At 52.5% G+C, this 22,614-nt stretch overlaps 1 protein-coding gene across 5 annotated transcripts in view; it reads right to left on the bottom strand.

Moving 5' to 3' along the window:
* The window catches only part of CHD2 (chromodomain helicase DNA binding protein 2), a 123,316-nt gene that overhangs the window by 98,784 nt on the left and 1,918 nt on the right, over nucleotides 1-22,614 (bottom strand). For 4 of the 5 annotated variants that reach the window (XM_062204933.1, XM_062204932.1, XM_062204929.1 and 1 more), the window contains exons 3-4: nucleotides 3,643-3,874; nucleotides 829-915 (exon numbers count right to left, since the gene is read on the bottom strand). In XM_062204933.1, the coding sequence (XP_062060917.1) occupies nucleotides 829-915; nucleotides 3,643-3,874 (319 nt within the window). Of the gene's footprint in view, nucleotides 1-828; nucleotides 916-3,642; nucleotides 3,875-22,614 lie in introns of those variants that run through there. The other variant, XM_062204931.1, reaches the window with a different exon arrangement.

The raw sequence follows: 22,614 nt of genomic DNA, 5'->3' as shown, positions 1-22,614 counted from the left end.
CAGACCTGAGGGTGCATGAGATTTTTAAGGCCATTCACTGAAAGCCCACATCCAACCAGCTAACCGAACCCTCGGCTGAACATTTAACTTTATCAGAAGACTACCGTATTGCTTATCAGCAGGTCCCCACGGAAGGCAGCAAGGGACATCCCCCAAGACGAGCGTCCACACACCGGACACAGAACAAAGAACCCACACACAGAACGGTAAAAACAAGTCTGATTCTACAGACAAGCAGATCCAGTAGTAACAATTTAACAGTCACATTCAATATCTCACAATTAGTTCATAGAGTAAATGTCTGAAACTCCTTTATATCTCGTACTAAAAATAAGCCAGGAAACCAAATTCATAGACATTTTTAAACATAGGTTTTTAAAACATACTTACCACTCCCGCCTCCTTTCTTAGGGACTATTGCAAAAGTATGTCCCTTGCTCTATTTGCTTACCAAACAAGCTCACTCACACAAAACATAGAAGCCAGAGTTTAAAAGAGTAAACGTGCTGAGATCACTTCCACTATAAGCAACTTAATAAATAATGAATTTTGGGCAGGCACTGTGGTGTAGCGGGTAAAGCCACCACCGACAGGGCCGCCATTCCATATGGGTGCCGGTTCAAGTCCTGGTTGCTCCACTTCCAATCCATCTCTCTGCTATGGCCTACAAAAGTAGTAAAAGATAGCCCAAGTCCTTGGGGCCCTACACTCGCGTGGGGGACCCAGAGGAAGCTCCTGGCTCCTGACTTTGTGCCCCAAGTTCAGCCTAGTTAGCAGTCAGGAAGGACGAGGGGACACAGGGAGGACTTTCAGCATCGTTCTTCTTACCTCTTCCTTAACATTAAAGCGTGATGGTTCTTGTCTGCTTCGGTTTGACCGTCTGACCCCATAAACATCAGGATATTCTTCCCACATCTGTTAAATTAATAGACCTCCATTTACTACTTCAAGATGTTTCAAGAGAAATAACCAAATATCAAAAGGGTTGTTTCCCTGGTTTTGTTTATGATCCGACAAGACAAAGTTTAACAATGTCCTTCATTACCTAATGGTTACCAAACAATACTGCTTAGCCATTATTAAAATATACTCACAGCCGAGAAACATGGCCATGTAAGACAGCAATTACTTCTAAAGACACAGCACCGACTGAGGAATTTTTTAATTCCTTAACACTTTGAGTTTTAAACTAAAAAATTCTTTTAATTTACTTATTTGAAAAGCAGGCATACAGACACAGAGATCCCATCTCCTGATTTATTTACTCCTCAAATACCTGCCACAGCAGCGATTGGGCCAGGAATGCCATCAGGTCTCCCCCGGGGTGGGAGAGACAATAACTGAGCCATCGCCTGCTGTCTTCCCGGCCGTGCACCAGCCAGAAGCGGCACTGGCACCAGAGCACGTCCCTGTGGCGTGCAGGCCTGGCCCTCAAAACCCAATCTTAATAACACTTTCTCTTGGCTCTTAGTTTCCTGATGTCTTCTTTAACAAAAATATTTACGGTATTAGAGATCCCAGCTGTGAATCCCAGATAATCAACCAGGACTTCAGTGAAACTGGAAACTTACTCTACAATTCATGGCCTCTACAGTTTCCTTCCATCTCTACCTGTAAATAACCCCACACTGTAGAGAAGAAAACTACATCCAGGCTAATCTGCATTCCCCCTGTCTCATTCAGACACACACTGGAGTCTGCTGAGAACACCTGGACCAGACAGCAGGTGCTTAGCCCAGCAGTTAGGGTCCCGAGTCCCTCACCCGAGAGCTCGGATTCAACTCCCAATGAGGTCCGGACCCCAGCTTCCTGCTGATGGAGCCCCTGGAAGGCAGCTGTGGTGGCTCACGGAGCCGGGTGCCTGTCCCCACCGGGAGCCTGGATTGAGCGCCTGCTTTCAGGCTCAGCCAGTCTGGGGACATGGGGAGTGACCCAGTGAAGGGGAACTCCATATGCCGCCTTGCTCCCTCTTTTTCTGTGTCTTCCAAATAAAAAATGTAATAATAACATAAAATACATGTACACTAGAAACCAGGCTCAGACACCAAGCTCTGAGCAGGGCCTCCTGCCACGTGCATGGGTGGCAAATTTCTGAGTTTCCTGATTCATGGGGCAGGATCTCTAGGTGGTATTTTGTATGCAGGGTTATTTTGGAAAAAGTCAATACTTGAATTGTCTTTTTGAAAAGTGTACTACATCCTGAGCAGGCAACCAAGAGCACATTTATTAGCAAGCACAACTTCCATTTTCCTAGCTCTCAGCACCCACCAACCTCCCACCAGCTCCTAAAGTTCACGTATCATTAATCAATGATCATACCAGAAAGGTAAGAACTAAAGCAACACGGTTAATACCAAGTGTATCTCGAGCAAAAAAAAGTAGTTTTGCTTTGCTTTTAATTTCAGGTTTCCCAAGGTATTCTGTGGGACTTGCAGATAATTTAAAATTGTTTGTATTTTTACAACGATCTAAGTAAAAAGTATATATAGACACATCTTAGACAAGCAAGGCTTAACTATAAATAACTAGCGTAGAACATTTTACTTCATTAAGCTATTCTGAATTTAAAGCAATATTCTTCCGCATTTTCAATAACTCCAAACACAGTTCCCTGCAAATGAACACTGACGAGGCTCTGCTGCCCTCTGATGGCGTCTCCTACAAAATGGCTGCACTCAAGTTTAGGCATCAACAGGAAAATGTCACAACTCAATTTCTGCTTTTTTTATTCTTTGATAGAAGACACCATGCAATTAAGCAATTAAAATCTACAACCCGGCTCCTGCCATCGGATCAGCGCGGTGCGCCGGCCGCAGCGTGCCTACCGTGGCGGCCATTGGAGGGTGAACCAACGGCCAAAAGGAAGACCTTTCTCTCTGTCTCTCTCTCACTGTCCACTCTGCCTGTCAAAAAAAAAAAAAAAAAAAATCTACAAGCTTGGGGCCGGCGCTGTGGTGTAGCAGGTAAAGCTGCCGCCTGCAGTGCCAGCATCCCATATGAGTGCCAGTTCAGTCCCAGCTACTCCACTTCCGATCCATCTCTCTGCTTATAGCCTGGTGGCCCAAAATCTTGGGCCATGCACCCACATGGGAGACATGGAAGAGGCTCCTGGCTCCCGACTGGCACAGCTCTGGCCATTGTGGCCAATTAGGGAGTGATCCAGCAAATGGGAAGACCTCGCTCTCTCTCGCTCTGGCTCTGGCTCTCCTCTCTGTGAGTAACTCTTTCGAATAAATAAATCTTTAAAAAAAAAAAAAAACACCTACAAGCCTAAGTTAGGTCATTTTTGTCTGTGAGAAGTATTTCCTGTCTGTTTATCAGATAACGAAAACTGTCTTTTCTCTCGGATTGTGACCATCTGTCACTAAGCCCCACAACTGTGTCCCAATCCAAAGGACAGTCACCATTATCTGCCAGTGACTTTTCTTATATCAGCACAGTACAGAAAAAAAGTAACCATCTTTCTGAAAAGTAAAGGCTGAAACCACAAAACCGTGTCCTGTTGTGCGCTAACAGGATGGTTCTATCGACACAAAAGGGGTCCCCGCAGGTGGGAAAGCAGCTGCAGGGTCAGGTGAGGACGTGCCGGTCCCTCGGGACACAACGCCGCAGCACGTTCACGTCTATCAGCAGAGGAAATACCTTCTTCACATCAGCTATCCGCTCCTTCTTGGAGGCGGGCTTCTCTTTGGCTTCTGGAAGGACCGGCTGGGACTTGGAGCCCACGGACTCGCTCTCGGACTCCGACGGACTCTCGGAAGACTCGGAGCTGCTGTTGGACTCGCTGCCATGTCCACTTCCTGGGTCGCTGCCCTGCTCGCTCTCCGACTGGCTGCCGGAGTCTGAGCCTGAGGCTTCTTCAGAGGCTGAGTGACTTAAGGGGAAAAGCAAGACTGAGAACACTGAAGCACTGCCCCATGAATCTCCTCGAAATTCCTCACGGCAAAGTGTCAGCAGAGGCCCGGCCTGGCCGTCCCCCGCACGGCGTCCCAGAGCACAGACAACCTCCCAGGCGCCGCAGCCTGCCCGGCCGAACCTGGCCTCCGCCACTTTCTCCAGGTCCAGCACTTACCAATTCCTTCCCTCAGCCCAGCAGGCCACCGCACGGTTCCCCTGCACGCCCTGCACCCCTGCCTATGCAGCTGTCTCTCGGGGAGCATCCTCCCCTGAGCTCATACTCACCAGGTGCTTCCAGAAGGGGAAGCAGCAGGCTCGAGTCGGAGCTGCAGCTTCAAGGCCCAGGCTCAGCAATGCCGTGTGCTGACCCAGCCATAAACCGCTACACTACCTTGCCTCCAGAATGCCCATCCTCTGAGAACACTCCGGTCCCCTGTCGGCGTCCCCAGACTTGATGGCTAAGCCTACCTTCTTCTATGTCCTCTGCCCCTGGCAAAGCAGGGAGGGGCTGGCTGTCTTGCCGGAGCACCCAATCGGCTCACCTTTTGGAATGACTGGTTTAGTTTTCAATCACTATAACGCTGACCTCCAGAGAAGGCTAAAGGGCAGAATCGACTTCAGCAACCATCAGCAGCTAAGACTGCCACAGGACCACAGTATGACCCACGTTCTCCCACGAAACAAACAAACAAACAGCCCAACATCAACAGACTGAAAATCTTCAACCAGCACGTGAACGAGCAGCGTCAGGCAGGTGTAGGCCTCGGTGCTTACGTGCGGCTCTGCAACGGCCACGCAGGGGTCAGGCAGGAACACACTGGCCGGCTGAGTGCCTCACCCGCCCTGGGCAGCCCTGGGTACGAATGCACACATGTAACTCCCATTCCCCAGTGAGGGACATTAGGGTATCATCAAATGGCTCACCTAACAGACAAAACACTCGTGTCCTTGATGTGCTCGCAGACTTCTATACCCTAGGCAGAAGACTGCTCCCAAACCACTCACTGTGAAAACTCCAGACATCCAGACACACCTTCCAGCTCCGCTTCCCATCTGTAACGGCAGGGGCGCAGCCCCTCAAACATGAACAACGCACACAGTAGCGTGCCCTAGGCACACACAGCCATGTTTCTACCAGTGCATACCTTGGCATGTAAATGCATTTTTTTTTAATTTGACAGGTAAAGACATAGAGAGAGAAAGAGACAGAGAGAAAGGTCTTCCTTCCGTTGGTTCACTACCCAGATGGCCGCCACGGCCCGAACTGTGCTGATCCGAAGCCAGGAGCCAGGTACTTCTTCCTGGCCTCCCATGTGGGTGCAGGGGCCCAAGCCGGACCACAGCAGAGAGCTGGACTGGAAGAGGAGCAACCGGGACTAGAACCTGGCGTCCATATGGGATGCCGGCACCGCAGGTGGAGGATTAACCAAGTGAGCCACGGCGCCGGCCCTATAAATGCATTTAATCAACAGTTAACCGAGGTGGTCTCTGCTGGGTGGGTTATTTGAGGTACACATGAGACGTTCAACCCCAAGAAACACGAACACTAAACTCACGACTGTGATTACCTCCGGGCTCGAGGGTGGCAGCTGTGATCAGAGGACACTGGTGAACTGGTGACATTCATGACTGAAGCTGAGTGGGAGTTCAGCGCTGCGCACTGCACGTCAAACGTCTGCAGTGTCCAAACCAGTTCACTGAAGGAATCCGACCCTCAAACCTACACGAGATGAGGAGCTCTGAATGCGTGTCAACACTGACCGTCTAAGTCATTGTAGAACCATCAAGACAGATAAAGGCATTACTCAATTTTCATATTTCTTATAGGACAAGCTCCACTATGAAATGCAAAAGGAGGGGCAGGCGCTGTGGCGTAGGGGGTAAAGCCGCCGCCTGCAGTGCCAGCATCCCATAAGGGCGCAGGTTCGAGACCCAGCTGCTCCACTTCCGATCCAGCTCTCTGCTATGGCCAGGAAAAGCAGTGGGGGATGGCCCAAGTCCTTGGGCCTCTGCACCCACCTGTGAGACCCAGAGGAAAATCCTGACTCCTGACTTCGGATCCACACAGCTCCAGCCATTGCGGCCAACTGGGGATGGAAGACTCTCTCTCTGCCTCTCCTTCTCTGTGTAACTCTTTCAAATAAATAAAGAAACCTTTAAAAAAACAAAAAAAGGTGTCCCAAGTCCTTGAGCCCCTGTACCCACGTGAGTCAAGACCTGGAAGAAGTTCCTAGCTTTGGATCAGTGCAGCTCCAGCTGTTGCAGCCGACTGGGGAAGTGAACCAGCAGACAGAAGACCTCTACCTCTACCTCTATACCCCCCTCTCTCTAACCCCCAACTCTGCCTTTCAGATAAATAAGTCTTTAAAAAAAAAAAAGAAAAAGAAAAGAAACACAAAAGGATAGGTACAACAGCAGGTGGCAAAGCGTGGGGCGGTGGCATGAGGAACACCCAGAGTAGGTGAGTTTATCCCCAGGAGGCGGTGAGAGGCATGGGGTCTACCCCAAAGGATCAGGTTTCAGGACCTGTTGGCAGCCAGCCCCCTTCAATTCCTGGGCCCAGTGGTGGTGGCTCAGTCAGGTTAGGCAGGGAAGCAGGTGTCCAGCCCCTGTCCTGGAAGTCATGGACCTAGATCTAGCCCTAATGCAGAAGTTCAGCTGTCTGGCACCACTATCAAGGACACAATCATCTTCCAGCTCAACCAGCCGGCTGCACCTTCTTCCTGGACATGAGCAACCGGTGCACGCATCACCTCAAGGAAGCTCAGCACGTTCGCACGTCAAGAGGCAGTCAGACGGAGCACAGAACCAAAGATCTGGACTCTGAATTCTCCAAGCTGAAAGCTGCTAAAGAATCCAACCAGGCAAGAGAAACACAAGCAACTGTATCTCAAAGTCCCCGTTAGAAGAGCCTGGCCAAGTAAACTAGATGAGACCGACGGGAAGCTAGCAGGGTCAGAACTCAATTTCTCCCGGAGAAACAACGGCCCAGATCACTAAGCAGCTCTCTTACTATGAAGACTACCGCAGTCACAAAGCCGGGGAAACTGCTGAGAGCTGACTGCTCGGCACAGCTCTCACCTCGAGACCATGGCACAGCACGACAGGCCCACTGGGCATGCGTGCTCCCAGGATGCTCTCATTGAAAGGTTATGGAAAAAAGCTTTCCAGAATATTCAAGAAATCAGTCAACCTGGGGCTGCCGCCTGCAGCACCGGCATCCCTTAAGAGTGCTGGTTCAAGTCTCGGCCGCTCCACTTCCAATCCAGCTCCCTGCTACGCGCCTGGGAAAGCAGCAGAAGATGGTCCAAGTGCTTGAGCCCCTTCACCCACGTGGGAGACCTGGAAGAGGCTCCTGGTTCCTTGCTTCAGATCAGCCAGCTCCGGCTGTTGCGACCATCTGGAGAGTGAACCAGCAGATGGAAGACCACTCTCTTTCTCTGTAACTCCTTTCAAATAAATGGGTCAATCTTTATAGTTATTAGTCAACAAAATTTGCCTTTAGGCCTAAGCAAAGACATGGGAAGCACAAAACAAGTAACGATGGAGCTCCTGAGCTTGTGAACCTTTACTTGAGGATCTAACAATGAGTCCAACCGATGTCAACATACACTCTTCAAAGTGTCGGGGTCAAGGCTGGCACTGTGGCATAGTGGGTAAAGTGACTGCTTGCAGTGCTGGCATCCCATGAGTGCCAGTTCAAGACCCAGCTGCTCCACTTCTGACCCAGCTCTCTAATGGCCTGGGCAAGCAGTAGAAGATGGCCCAAGTCCTTGGGCCCCTGCACCCACATGCAAGACCTGGAAGAAGCTCCTGGCTCCTGGCTTCAGATCAGACCAGCTCCGGCCACTGTAGCCATTTGGGGAGTGAACCAGTGGATGGGAGACCTCCCTCCCTCCCTCTTTCTCTCTCTGCCTCTCCTCTGTAACTACGCCTTTCAAATAAATAAATATTTAAAGAAAAAAAAAGTGTCAGAGCCAGCATTGTGGCATAGCGGGTAAATCCACTGGCATGCCACATGGGCACCAGATTTTTGTCCTGGCTGTTCCACTTCCAATCCAGATCCCTGCTAAGGCACCTGGGAAAGCAGCAGAAGAGATGGCCCAAGTGCTTGGGTCCCTGCTACCCACGTACGAACTTGGATGAAGCTCCTGGCTCCTGACTTCAGCTTGGCCCACCTCTACCACAGAAGCCATCTAGGGATTGGACCGGCAGATAGAGGATCTCTCCAACTCTGTCAAATAAATAAATCTTTAAAAAAGGGGGAGAGGGATCACAATAATATGTACATATTTTAAAGAAAAATTATATGCTCTGTAGTATACAGTTTCACTGACAAGAAGAAAAAACTCTGAAAATACTCCACACTTAGGGTGGTCTAATTATTCCCGCAAGAAAGTATTCCCTGAAAGATATGTCACTTTGCTATTAACCCTTAATTATAATATTAAACACTGTGAGTACTAAATTGTGGTTTTCAAGCTGATTTAGAGGAGAAGAGGTAAAAAGAGCCTACAACATAGTAAATAAAAATATTAAACTGCATTAGTGGGTAATACCTAATAAAGTAATAAAACTGCCTGATTTCCAGTGGCCTATTGTCTGTAAGGAAACTAAAACAGGATTTGGGGGAACGACGACTCACCACACACAGCACTACAGCAAGTCCGAGGGGGCAGTATTTGGCGTGCGGGAGATGCCTCCTGGGCTACCAAGTCCCAGACCAGAGCACCACCAGGCTCCACCCCCCATCCCGGCCTCCTGGCCATTCGCGTCCTAGGAGGCAGCCTGTGCTGGCTCAGCAGCTGGGGCTCTAGACGCACAGGAGACCCAGGCTGAGATTCAGCTCCAGGTATTTGGAAACGAAGCCACAGATGGCGTAGATCTCTTCAATGATATGAATAAATAAAATTTATTTTAAACAATTCACGGAGGGGACGGCGCTGTGGCATAGGGTAAGCCTCTGTTTGCAGTGCTGGCACCCCATGTGTGCACCTGTTCCTGTCCCAGCTGCTCCTCGGATGCAGCTCTCTGCTGTGGCCTGGGAAAGCAGCAGAGGAAGCCTAAGGGCTTGGGCCCCTGCACCTGCATGGGAAACCTGGAAGAGCCTCCTGCACCCGGCTTCAGATGGGCCCAGCTCTGACCATTCGGGCCATTTGGGGAATGAACCAACAGATGGAAGACCTTTCTCTCTGTCTCTCCTTGTAACTCTACTTCTCGAATAAATAAATCTTTTTTTTAAAAGTTCATGGAAATGGATTAAAAGGCATGTTTATTTTGGTGCAAAAAAAAAAAATCACACAGAATCCTCACCAAAAAAATACTTATCTGAAAGTTACTCAAAACTTAAGTGCAGGGCTGGTGCTGTGGCACAGTGGGAAGAGTCGTCATCTGCAGCACAGGCATCCCCTATGGGCACAGGTTCTACTCCCGGCTGCTCCACTTCCAACCCAGCTCCCTGCTAATGCACCTGGGAGAGCAGTGGAAGGCGGCCCAGCTGCTGAGGCTCCTGCACCCAGGTGGGGGACCTGGGAAAGCTCATGGTTCCTGGCTTCAGTCTGGCCTGCCCCTGGCCACTGAGGCCGTCTGGGGAGTGAACCAATGGATGGGAGATAAATGTTGATGTCTTCCTCTTCCTCTCTCTCTCCTTATACTGTCTTTCAAGTAAATTTCAAGTAAATAAAATACATCTCTTTTAAATAATAAAACCTAAGTTGCAAACAAGCTTTATAAATTTTGATTGAGGGGCAGCGCTGTGGCTCACTTGGTTAATCCTCTGCCTGTGGCGCTGGCATCCCATATGGGCGCCGGGTTCTAGTCCCAGCTGCTGCTCTTCCAGTCCAGCTCTCTGCCCGGGAGGGCAGTGGAGGATGGCCCAAGTGATTGGGCCCCTGCGTCTGCATGGGAGACCAGGAGGGAGCATCTGGCTCCTGGCTTCTTATCAGCGCAGCCAGCACCAGCCGTATCGGCCTTTTGGGGAGTGAACCAATGGAAGGAAGACCTTTCTTTCTGTCTCTCTGTCTCTCACTGTCTATAATTCTACCTGTCAAATAAATTTTTTAAAAATAAAAATAAAAATAAATTTTGACTGAACAAATAACTACAAGGGAAATACAAAAACAAAGGAAAACAAGAAATCAAAACTAGAATTTCAGGTTCCGACAGAAAAAAATGCTTGTAAGAAGAAAGTCTATGGCCTGTGCCGTGGCTTAACAGGCTAATCCTCTGCCTTGCGGCGCCGGCACACCGGGTTCTAGTCCCGGTTGGGGCGCCAGATTCTGTCCCGGTTGCTCCTCTTCCAGGCCAGCTCTCTGCTATGGCCTGGGAGTGCAGTGGAGGATGGCCCAAGTCCTTAGGCCCTGCACCCACATGGGAGACCAGGAGGAAGCACCTGGCTCCTGCCATCGGATCAGCGCGATGAACCGGCCGCAGCGGCCATTGGAGGGTGAACCAACGGCAAAAAGGAAGACCTTTCTCTCTGTCTCTCTCTCACTGTCCACTCTGCCTGTCAAAAAAAAAAAAAAAAAAGAAGAAGAAGAAGAAGAAAGTCTAATGTTTCCTTTAGCTTGTGGATAAAAAGGATCTGGTACACTTCAGAATGCTTTCTGAAGCAGGTAAAAACGGAGTGATTAAGTAATTCTTAAAACGGGACTTTGAAAGCAAGCCAGGTTGTTACACCACCAATTTCCCAACCAGCCACAAGGGGGCAGCACAGCAACATTCCATTTAAAGAGCAAGCCCGCGCCGGTTCTCTGCCAAGAGCGGCCATTTCACCATTCTCCTAAGGCTTATTCCTCTAACAATTCACAAAATGGCTGAACTGCTTGGCAGAGCGTGGTATTTCTGTGGTGGGTGAAAGCAAAATCTGGCAAAAACACAAAGTCACCTACACTGGAACTACATAAGACGACTCGCGGATCAGTGATGGGACAGCAACACTCCGAGCTGGGCCTGAGCCATCTGCAGAAACCCCGCCTCAGTGAGCAGGTGAGACGAAGCCTAAGCCAGTGTAGGAGACCTCACCCCACAGCACCAGCCGAGCGCCACTGCTGCCTCCTCACACACACTCTGAGGCTGAACAGGTTATCAAACCCACCAACACTGATACACAACTGTCCTTTCTCTCTCAATTCTGTGTGTCTTAAGAAGGAAAGGCACAGATTTGTTATCAATAAAGAATATTGGATGCAGTAGCTCCTCAGGGACGTGCATCTACAAGGCCATCTCCGCCTCGAATTCAAGTACTATGATTTTTTTAAAAGATTTTATTTATCTATTTGACAGGTAGAGTTAGTGACAGGCAGAGACACAGAGAGAGGTCTTCCATCTGTTGGTTCACTCCCCAAAGGGCCGCAAGAGCTGCAGCTGAGCTGAGCAGATCCGAAGCCAGGAGCCAGGAACTTCCCCCCGGTCTCCCACACGGGTGCAGGGGCCCAAGCACTTGGGCCACCTCAACTGCTTTCCCAGGACGCAGCAGAGCGCAGGATTGGAAGAGGAGCAGCCAAGACAAGAACCAGCGCCCATATGGGGTGCCGGCACCACAGGTGGAGGATTAACCTAGTGCGCCACAGCACCGGACCCCATGTACTATGATTCTCAAGAACAAAGCTTGTTGGTGTTATACATATATATAAAACATGTGAAGAATTACATATCAAAACTCCAGTGACCCTGGTGCTGTGGCACGGCAATTAAGCTGCTGCCTGCGTCACCACCCCCCCATATCAGGAGTGTCAGTGGCTGTTCCACTTCCAATCCGGCTCCCTGGATACGCACCAGGAATCAGCAGATGACCCAAGCACTTGTGGTCCTGCCTCCCACGTGGAAGATCTGGATGTGGTTCCAGCCTCGGGGCTTCGGCCTGGCCCAGTCCTGACTATTGTAGCCATTTGAGGAGTGAACCAGCAAATGGAAGATCTCTTATCACTCTGCCTTTCAAATAAATGGTAAAAATCAATCTTTTTTAAAAGTGGCGGGGGGGGGGGGGTTGCTGTGGCGTAGCGGGTAAAACCACCACCTGCAGCGCCATCCCAAATGGGTGCCATTTCGAGTCCCGACTTCCCATCCAGCTCTGTGCTGTGGCCTGCGAAAGCAGAAGATGGCCCAAGCCTATGGGCCCCTGCACCACGTGGGAGACCCGGAAGAAGCTCCAGGCTCCTGGCTCCATTCTGCACAGCTCCAGCCCTTGCAGCCATCTGGGGAGTGAACCAGCAGATGGAAGACTTCTCTCTCTCTTTCTGCTTCTCAGTAACTCTGCTTTTCAAATAAATAAATAAATCTTAAAATTTCTTTAATTTCAATAGAGGGGCCGGCATTGTGGTGCTAAGGTTAGGCCCCCACTTGCAATGCCAGCATTCCATACCAGAGCACCAAGTACTGGCAGTTCCACTTCCACTTCAGCTCCCTGTTAATGAGCCTGGGAAGGAATCAGAAGATGGCCCAAGTACTTGGGCCACTGCCACCCATGTGGGAGACCAGGATAGAATTCTTGGCTACTGGCTTCAGCCTGGCCAGCCCTAGCTGTTGCAGCCATTGGGGAGTGACCCAGCAAAGGAAAGAGACCTCCTGTGTGTGTATACCTGCATCTGTCTCCTCTCAACCCCCATCACTTTGTCTTCCAAATACATAATTTGTTTAAAAATCCAGGGGCCAGCACAGTGGCACAGTGGGTTAAACCACAGCCTGCAGCGCCAGCATCCCAAACGGGTGTCATTGAGTCCCAGCTGCTCTCCTTCCAATCCGGCTCCCTGCTGACGCACCTGGGAAAGCAGCAGCAAACGGCCCAAATACCTGGGCCCCTGCAACCACGTGGAAGACCCAAAAGACGCTCCTAGCTTCTGCCTGGCTCAGCCCTGGTCTTTGTGACCACTTGGGGAGTGAACCAGTGGATGGACGATTTCTCTCTCTGTCTCTCCTCTAACTCTGCCTTTCAAATAAATAAATTAATTTAAAAATAATCCAACAGAGGAGCAGGCATTGTATGGCACAGTAAGGTTAAGTCACCATTTGGGATACCTGTATCCCATAACAGAGTGTGCAGGCTGGAGTCCCAGTTATCTGCTTTCAAGTCAGCTTCTGGCTAAATGGCCGTGGGAGGCAGCAGATGATGACCCAAGAATCTGGGTTCCTGCAATCCACCAGGGAGACTTGGATGGGGTTCCTGGCTCTTGGCTTCCACCTAGCCCAGCCCTAGCTGTTGCAGGCATTTAGGGAATGAACTAGTGGATGGACGGCTTCTGTCTCTCCCTCTATCACTCTGCCTTTCAAATAAAAATAAATCATTCTTTTATAAATAACACTTGGAGCAGAGCCTAACGTCTGCGGGAGACGCCTGACGCCTCAGTCTGAGGAGCGGACGGCAACGCGATGGAGCAAGGGATCGCGTACACGCGAGACAGAGGCGCACGTGCCACAGCGCAGTCCAGGTCAGACGCGGGAGGCCGGCTTCACTGAGCAATCAGGGCGTCAGCTGTGCCCACACTGCTCCCAGCAGCAGCAAGTACCTGTGGTGGGCTGCCAGTGAGACTCGGACACCGAGCGGGGCTCAGGCAGTACTGGGATTTCAAAGTAGCTGTTTCCAAGCAAAAACCAGATGATGCAATAAAGGTATTACCCATTCATTTTCAAAAAAACAAATGTTTGGCCTTCTGCTCAAAACATACTCTACATATTCATGTATAAAAATGCAAAAGTAAAATGTGTATCACTCATAATACGTAGCTGAATAGAGCAGTTAAATTAGGACTGAGTTAGATTAAATGACCATTTCAAAACAATTAAACTTATGAAATACATCATGAACCACGCACATTTTTTAAATGCCAACTTCACGAACTGAGACTGCCAAGAGGGGTGACCAGGCGTTCTGGTTACGTCTAACCTTCCACTTTGTCTCCTGGGACCTTTTCTAAATCCCTCACACAGTCTCCGAGCAACAGGATCGCCTGGTTTCAGGAGCAGGGCTCTACCTAGGATTCCTGGAACGTCTGCCCAGAGCTGCACGGCCTCACAGGAGACAATCATTCCAGCAGGAGGCCGCAATAACCACACCAAAACCGAGTCACTCGTGCTAGCCTTCTGAAGTGTCTCACCTGCAGGACAGACGACAGCCCAACCCCCACAGGCCAGTCCTAGAGAGGATAAGGACGTGTCCTCGCTTGAACCTCACGAGGAGTCACCTCACGTTCACCAAGCGGCTTGTTTTCCACTATGCTGGTTCCGTATTCCTGGTCAAACTACTTACACAGACTGCTCCCCATGTCCTTCAAGGTAGGGTGCTGATCAATCCATGAATTGCTAACAAAATCCAATCAGATCCTTGAACTCCACTTGTTGAAAAAGGCCCATTTACAACAGTTCATGGCAGGGGCCGGCGCTGGGGCGCAGCAGGTAGGGCCACTGTGTGCAATGCAAGCCAGCATTCCGAGTCAGTGCACCAGCAGAGACAGCTGCTCCACTTCCAATCCAGCTCCCTGTGAAAGCAGGTGATGGTGGCCCTATCGCCCACATGGGAAACTCGGATGCAACTCCAGGCTCCCGGCTTTGAACTAGCCCAGCACTGGCCTTTGCAGCCATTCGGAGGGTGGACTAGCATATGGAAGCGTGCACTCTCTCTGTCTCTCCCTCCCCCCTTCCTGTCAACTCTTTCAAATAAATAAGTTCATGGAAAATGTAATTGAAAAGTAAATTAATTCTGGTACAAAAAATGCTGGAATCCACACACAATATGCATTTCCATAAATTTAAAAAGAATTTACTTGAGATAAAAGAAAACAGGGCGAGACAGAACTTCCACTCACTAGTCCACTCCCCAATGCCTGCAGCAGCCCAGCCAAAGCCAGAGCCGGGAACTCAGTCCGTGTCCCACAGGGGTGGCAGGGAGCCAAGCACCTGGGCCATCACCTGCTGCCTCCCAAGGTGCACACCGGCAGGAAGCTGGAGTTTGGAGCAGAGCCAGGACGCAGATCCGGGCACCCTGACTCGAACTGCAGGCGTTAGAACTGTCAGGCCACGTGCCCACCCCAAAAACTTCTTGAAGACTTCTCATGTGCATGGATCTCTAAAAATATCTTTAGCTAAAATGATCTTTTAATCCCATTTTCCACAAACTTTTTACAGTAACCTCAAGTAACAAAAACTGCACACATACAGCTTAACGGTTTCAGGAAGTAAAATGGCTGACTGCTATCATTACCTCCCAGAGTAGGAAATACTGTAAGGGGACCTGTGTTGTGGCCTAGAGGGCACAATGGTCCCACACCTGGCTGCTCACTTCCAGTCCAGACATTTGTTAATGCACTTGGGAAAGCAGTGAAGACAGCTCCAGTCCTTGGGCCCCTGCACCCACGTGGGAGACCAGGAAACAGCTCCTGGGGGAGTGAACCGTGGATGAAAGATTCTTTAACTCTGCCTTGCAAATAAAAATTAAATCATTAAAAGAGAGATAAAAACAGGAGTGGGGCTGCCATTCTGGCAGAGTGGGTTAAGCTGCTGCCTGCGATACCAACATCCCCTATGAGCACAGGTTCAATTCCCGCTGCTCTACTTCCAATCCAGCTCCCTGCTAATGCACCTGGGAAAGCAGCAGACGATGACCCACGTTCTTGGGTCCCTGCACCCACGTGGCAGACCCAGAAGTTTGGGGTTCCTGGCTTAGGTCTGGCCCACACCTGGTGACTGCAGCCATTTGGGGAGTGAACCACTGGATGGAAGATATCTGTCTCTCCTTTGAATTCTGCCTTTAAAATAAATAAATAAATGTTAAAAGAAAAAAGCAGTAGTAAAAAGGAAAACAATCAAATTACCTTTAAGAAACATGTTTGTAAAACTCTCCACTGGAATCAGGCAGAAGTCAGCTTGGCTTTACCACGCTACTCTGCTCCCCAATAAACAATGAACAATGAACATCTGAGTCATCCTAAATAGTTTATGAAGCACCAACCAAATGGCAATCAAAAACCAGGCATAGGGGCCGGTGCAGTGGCACAGCAGGTAAAGCTGCCGCCTGCAGTGCCGGCATCCCATGTGCGCTCTGGTTCGAGTCCCGGCTGCTCCACTTCCGATCCAGCTCTCTACTATGGCCTGGGAAAGCAGTAGAAGATGGCCCAAGTCCTTGGGCCCCTGCACCCATGTGGAAGACCTGGAAGAGGCTCCTGGCTTCTGATCAGCACATCTCCGGCCATTTCGGCCATCTGGGGAGTGAACCAACGAATGGAAGACCAACCTCTCTCTTTCCAACTCTGCCTTTCAAATAAATAAATCTTAAAAAAAAAAAAAAGGCATTCTCATCATGAGCCATTATGGCAAGGCGCATGGATAAGGCATAAGCCAGAGTGATCACTTTGGAAACACGTACCTAGTCAGGACCCAACTTCCCACCGTGGCAAAAACAGACTGAACAGCCCCATGGCGAGAAACAACTCTGAGGGCACAGGTTTTCCTTAGACTTCAACTCACCAACACGGGTCTAACTAGCCAACTCCACACCTCGTCTCTACCCATTCAGTGTTCAGCTGCGCTGTCCTGACAGGGAGGGTCCTATGGGGCCCAGGAGTCTCACAGCTCCTGCCTGGCTAACTTTGTCCTGAGGCGCTGTAAGGTACACAGTGTGACAGCGACCCCTGAAGTCAATGCAAAACTTATGCCCACAGAGTCACAGGAAGTCAGACGAGCTCCTGGATCAGGGCAGATAAATGGTAAGGTGAGGGGCCTCAGCTTTAAGAGCCACCAACGTTCACCGCGGCAAGCACTCTGCTAGGTTGTTCCCGGCATCTTCTCAATCATGGCGCTATTGAGGTCTTGGACCGGATGATTCCCGGTGTTGCTGCAAACGTGTGGCAGCATTTCCGGCCTCACAGCACCCTCAACCCCAAATGTTCACTACCAACTTGTCTCCAGGCACTGCAAAAACAGAAAGGCTTGGGGCCGGCGCTGTGGCATAGTGGGTAAGGTCACCACCTGCAGTGCCGGCATCCCATGTGGCACCGGTTCAAGTCCCAGCTGCTCCACTTCCTATCCAGCTCTCTGCTGTGGCCTGGGAAAGCAGTGAAAGATGGCTCCTGGCTTTGGATTGGCGCAGCTCCGGCCATTGCTGCCAATTGGGGAGTGAACCCAGCGGATAGAGGACCTCTCTCTCTCTCCCTCCCTCCCTCTTTCTCTCTGCCTCTCCTCTCTCTGTGTTAACTCTGACTTTCAAATAAAATTTAAAAAAATAAAAAAATAAATAAAAAAAAACAACCCGGAAAGGCTTGTAAAACTGCACCAGTCCCAAACCACTGCCTTGGAGACATTCTTAACCTCTGAGGAAGGAACACTTACTAATCTCATTCTTCATCTTACTTTAAAAGGTAAACAGTCTCAGAGGCTCCTAAGATCCGAATGCTAAAAAGAAGCAAAACAAAGACCCAAACAAACCGTGCCCACTCTCCAGCCCTTACTGGCCAGCCTTCCTGGGTGGTGGTGCTCAGCACAGGCAGAGGGGGAGTCGCCTCCAGGAAAGAGGCTGTCGACAGGATTAAGCGGCACCCAGGTGATTCTTGGCAAGTGCGGTTGAGGACTGAACTGCGTATACACACCTGTGTACACAGAACCCGAAACGCAGAGGGAATTCTCAACCTGACACACTGCACAACCCTGGAAATCCAACTGGGTGTGGGCCTGTGTTTTCAAACACTCCACGTGATTTGCAAGCAAACTCTATTAGGGAAATAAACTTACGAGCACCAACAACATAAAAAAAAAAAGAAAAGAAAAAAGAAAGGAGGAGGAGGAGGAGCACAAATCTCCGTAGGCTGTGGCCAAATCCCGAGTGTGTGTGTGGCACTGCGAATCCAGCGGCGCAACGGCAAGCTTCCCTGTGGTCGCCAAGATCGCACAGCCACCCACCGTCAGCCCCTCCGTGGCAATCACTTTACTTCTGTTTTAAGATTTTATTTATTTGGGGGCCGGTGCTGTGGCGCAGCGGGTTAACGCCCTGGCCTGAAGCGCCGGCATGCCATATGGGCACTGGTTCTAGTCCAGGCTGCTCCTCTTGTGATCCAGCTTTCTGCTATGGCCTAGGAAAGCAGTAGAAGATGGTCCAAGTCCTTGGGCCCCTGCACCTGTGTGGGAGACCTGGAAGAGGCTCCTGGCTTCGGATCAGCGCAGCTCCGGCCGTTGCGGCCAATTGGGGAGTGAACCAGCGAATGGAAGACCTCTCCCTCTCTCTCTCCCTCTCTCTCTGTGTAACTCTTTCAAATAAATAAATAAATTCTTTTTTTAAAAAAGAATTTATTTATTTGACAGGCAGAGAGGGCAGGAGCAAGCCAAACAGAAAGGGAAAGCTCCCTTTCTACTGGTTCACTCCCCCACATATCTTCAGTAACCTGGGCTGGGCCAGGGCCAGGAGCAGGGAACTTAGGTCTCCCCCTTGGGTGGCAGAAACCCCACCAGGGGCGCAGGTACCTGCTGCCTCCCAGGGGCTACAATAGCAGGCAGCTGTGGTCAGGAGTCCGCTGGCTGAAGCAGGTCAGCGACGCCTTTGCTGCACGGACGGACACACACCGCACACACCCACGAAAGAGAAAGCACCCTCAAACTAGATCGACTCCGGTGCTTACTGCAGGGCACTCGTAGCATACAATTTTCTTTCACGGTAAAATCCAAGATGGAAGATTACCCGCTACCAGGGTTGCCTGATTTGGAAATATCTCGTACAAATGAGGCAGCCTGCGTTTTATCCCCATATCCTACGATGGGGTTTTGTGTTTTTAATGCTACTTAACAATTCCCAGTTCACCAGCAGAACCCAGGTTCAGGGCTGCAGCCCTGCTTTGGGGCAAGGTTACCTTTAAGTTAAAGCTCACAATGGAATGTAACTGCATCCAAAGTAAATACTCCTGGCATCCAAGCTCGGGGGGCATGAAGGGTGTGAGCAGGGAGCACGCCGGGCAAGAGCCACCGCTGGCGCATCAGCACCCGTGCTCTGCAGGGACCTCCAGGCCGGCTCTCAGGCCACCTCGCACAGCCTGGATCAGCACCCGTGCTCCGCGGGGACCTCCAGGCAGGCTCTCAGGCCACCTCGCACAGCCTGGAGCCCCCCTCACCCCACACCAGCCTCCTCACAAAACTTCTAACTCAAGCCAGCAGTGGAACTGGCCGGAGCGGAGTAAGGAAAACAGGGCAGGCGGCGGGAAGACCCAGACATCTCAGAAATCAGGTAGAAAGTTGCCGCGGTAAGACTGGAGACCAAGGAGACACTGCCAACACGTGGAGACCCGCGGATCTGAAACACACGGAGAGCGTCCCACACTCCCACTCTGAGGGTAAGGCTGGACGCTGGTATTCCTAGCGGCCCTCTGCGGTCTGAAGTGCGAAAACAAAACTCAGCTAAACCACAATCCGAAAGGACAAGAAACGGAGGAGGCAGAGGAGCCTAAAACCCACACAAACCCTGAGCCCACAGCTTCGCCAGGGCGCAGAGCATCTGGGCAGACACGGGGGTACAGGGAAGGCCGAGACCCACAGCGGCGGCCGAGGGGGAGGCGCTCTCGGTGGCCGCCTCAGCCCGGTGAGACGCTCCTCAGACCCTGAGGGACTAGCAAGGCTCAAATAAGTCCTCCAACGGCCACGGGAGCGGCCTGGGCGTCGGATCCAAGGCACAAACCCAGGGCTGTGCGGAGAACGCTGGGCAGCCAGCACGCCTGGGACTCCCAGGAGACCGGGGCCTTACTTCCCCCCAACAGCAGGGGCTCCAGCAAAGGCAAGGAAATGCTTTCAGGGTGAACTGCACTGAAGACGTTGAAAAGGGGCTGAGCTGGGGGACCCATAATCCCACAGAGAAGGGGGTGAGCTGGGGGACCCATAATCCCAGAGAAGGGGCTGAGCTGGGGGACCCATAATCCCACAGAGAAGGGGGTGAGCTGGGGGACCCATAATCCCGCAGCAAAGGGGCTGAGCTGGGGGGCCCATAGTCCCGCAGAGAAGGGGCTGAGCTGGGGGACCCATAATCCCAGAGAAGGGGCTGAGCTGGGGGGCCCATAGTCCCGCAGAGAAGGGGCTGAGCTGGGGGGCCCATAGTCCCGCAGAGAAGGGGGTGAGCTGGGGGGCCCATAATCCCAGAGAAGGGGCTGAGCTGGGGGGCCCATAGTCCCGCAGAGAAGGGGCTGAGCTGGGGGGCCCATAATCCCCGAGAAGGGGCTGAGCTGGGGGGCCCATAATCCCAGAGAAGGGGCTGAGCTGGGGGGCCCATAATCCCAGAGAAGGGGCTGAGCTGGGGGGCCCACAATCCCACAGAAAGGGGCTGAGCTGGGGGGCCCGTTCCCCACATTAAGAACGCACTACGTGGGAAGGAAGCAGAGCTGCACACCGCGCTCTCCATAATCCGGGCTCGAATGTTCCGGCTTAGATTGGTGGGGCAGCTCTGCATCCAAGACGCGCCTGCACCGAAGCTGAGCCCCATCGGCGGCAGGGGCGGGCCGACTCCTTAGCAAACCCAGGGCTGGGGGCTCTGCAGCCCTGGCGGCGCGGGCGCTACACGAGCCCCCGCAAGGGCAAACCCGCAGAGCAGCCTCGCTGCATTCACATCACTCAGGGGTTTACGTTGCTCCGCTAGAAGCCAACCGGCAAGTAAAATTCTCAGCAAACAGCTAAAAGCTATTGGAAAATTATCCCGGTAAGGGCGGCTGAGAGCCAGAGAGCAGACAGACGTCGCGGGCGCCACGTGAAGTCGCTGGGGCTCCAGCAGGCGCGGGCTTCCCGGCCGTGGGCCGCCGGCCTTCTGCAGGGCAGGTGCGGCGGGGGCAGCGCCCACAACCTGACCCGCACGGGCGCCGACCCCGGCGGGACCGCAGGTTCCAACCGGAGCACGGGCACGGGCGGGGGACCGGCGAGCGAGCCGCGTGACGTCACGCCGCTGACGACACCGCGCGGCCGGCTCCCACGGCACACGCCCCCTAGCACCTGCGAGCGGGGGCGGGGCGGCAGGGGGCGGAGGACGAGCGGGGCCGGGCCGGGGCCGGGGGCTGTGCCGGGGCTGGGCCGGGGCTGGGCCGGGGCCGGGGCCGGGCGGGCGGCCTCTCCGCTCACCGCCCCGTCGACACCCTGAGACAAACCAAGCGGCACGTACTGACCTGAGTTTGTCTCCGTCAAAGGCCAACTGAGAGAACGTGCGGTACCACGTGACAAGGCACGGGGGCAAGCTCAGGGGCCCGTCCCTCCGCCTGCGGGCCATGGCCGGCCGCGGGCACTCCGGCCGGGGCCGACTAACACGGACGGGGGCGAGGAGAGGCCGCGAGCCTCCTCCCCTGGGAGCTGTCCGGCCCGCGCCCTGCACCTCCCCCAGGAGCCGAAGCCGTTTCGGGGACACGCGCCGCGGGCGAGGCCCAGCGCGCCGGCCCACGGTCCCGGCCCGGCCACCGGAAGCGCGGCCGAGCCCCGCCCGCGGACGACGCGCCGGCCCAGGAGGAAGCGCCCGGCGCGCCCGCGGCGACGTCACCGCGCCCCTCCCGCGGCCGGCGCCGACGTCACGGGGCGGGGCCGCCCGCAGGCACCGCCGGCGACCTCGCTGTTGCCAGGCGCGCGCGCAGCCAATCAGCGGCCTGCGCCGGCGCCGGCCGCCCTTTGAACCCGGACGGCAACTTCCTGCTGCCGGGCGAGCGCACGGTGCGATGCAGTATGTCTGTCGGCGCTGCGGCACAAAGGAACAGCCATTTTGTGACTGCGCTGGCCCCGCACCAAGAGCCATGGGCTCGGGCGCTGCGGCCGGCGCCCGCCGTCGCGCTGCGCGCTCCTGCCGGCCCCAGGGCGCCGAGCAGGGGCAGCGGGGAGGGATGTCTGGGCGTTGCGGGGCTCCGGACCCCGCTGCGGCCGCCTCAAAACGCCGCCTGGAAGGCCTTCTCGGCGCCATAAAATGGCTGCCACCCGAGCCCGAGCCCCGGGGAGGCCGGGGACCGGGAGCGGCGGGCCCGTGGGCCCGGGGCGGCCCCGCACGGCGCACAGCCCCACGCGGGGGCGGCCCAGGCGCGGCCGGCCGGCGGTCACACTCCGGGGAGCAGCCCGGTTCCCGGCCCCTCGCTACTGGGCCGTCCAGAACCCGCCGCAGGACCAGGAGGTTCCTGCCCGGGGACAACAGCCGGCGGCCGCTCGGGCAGGTCGGTCCAGCAGACAGGGCGCAGTCCCAACTGGGGCGACTTCAGTGGCGAAGAATTTGGAAATGTACTTTTCGAAGCAAAGCTTAAACATTTTTGGTCTAATAAGGCAAAATCCAACATTTGTAATAAACTGTGCCCACAACTTGAACATTTACTAGCCTAACAAAAATGTATTTATAGAAAAGTATAAAAGTTAAAAATTGGGGGAAAATAGTCAATCACATTAGCTAGGATTTAAAATTTGTAATATGGCAATTCGTAAGAAAAAACATCAAGGGCAGTCATTCACTAAAAATTAATATACACAGATGATGCAAAAATATCTTAAGAGGCTTTATTCCTTAGTCACTAAGAATGTACTCCCAGGAATGTGAAAGAAATCATGATTTGAACAAACAGTATTATCTGTAAGCTTCAGAAGATAAAGCATTCCAGATGACTCTGTTGAAATAAATCAGTAAATTTACAGCAGCTAAAACTAAAATGCACTAATATACTACATTTCCCAACCAGAAAGTACTTCACATAATGGGTACAATTACAAACCCTAAAATATTTTAAAATAATATATACAATTATAATCACAGTA

Source organism: Lepus europaeus, chromosome 11 (assembly GCF_033115175.1).
Source record: "Lepus europaeus isolate LE1 chromosome 11, mLepTim1.pri, whole genome shotgun sequence".
NCBI classification, from domain to species: domain Eukaryota; kingdom Metazoa; phylum Chordata; class Mammalia; order Lagomorpha; family Leporidae; genus Lepus; species Lepus europaeus.
This window is presented reverse-complemented; position numbering and strand designations above follow the sequence as displayed.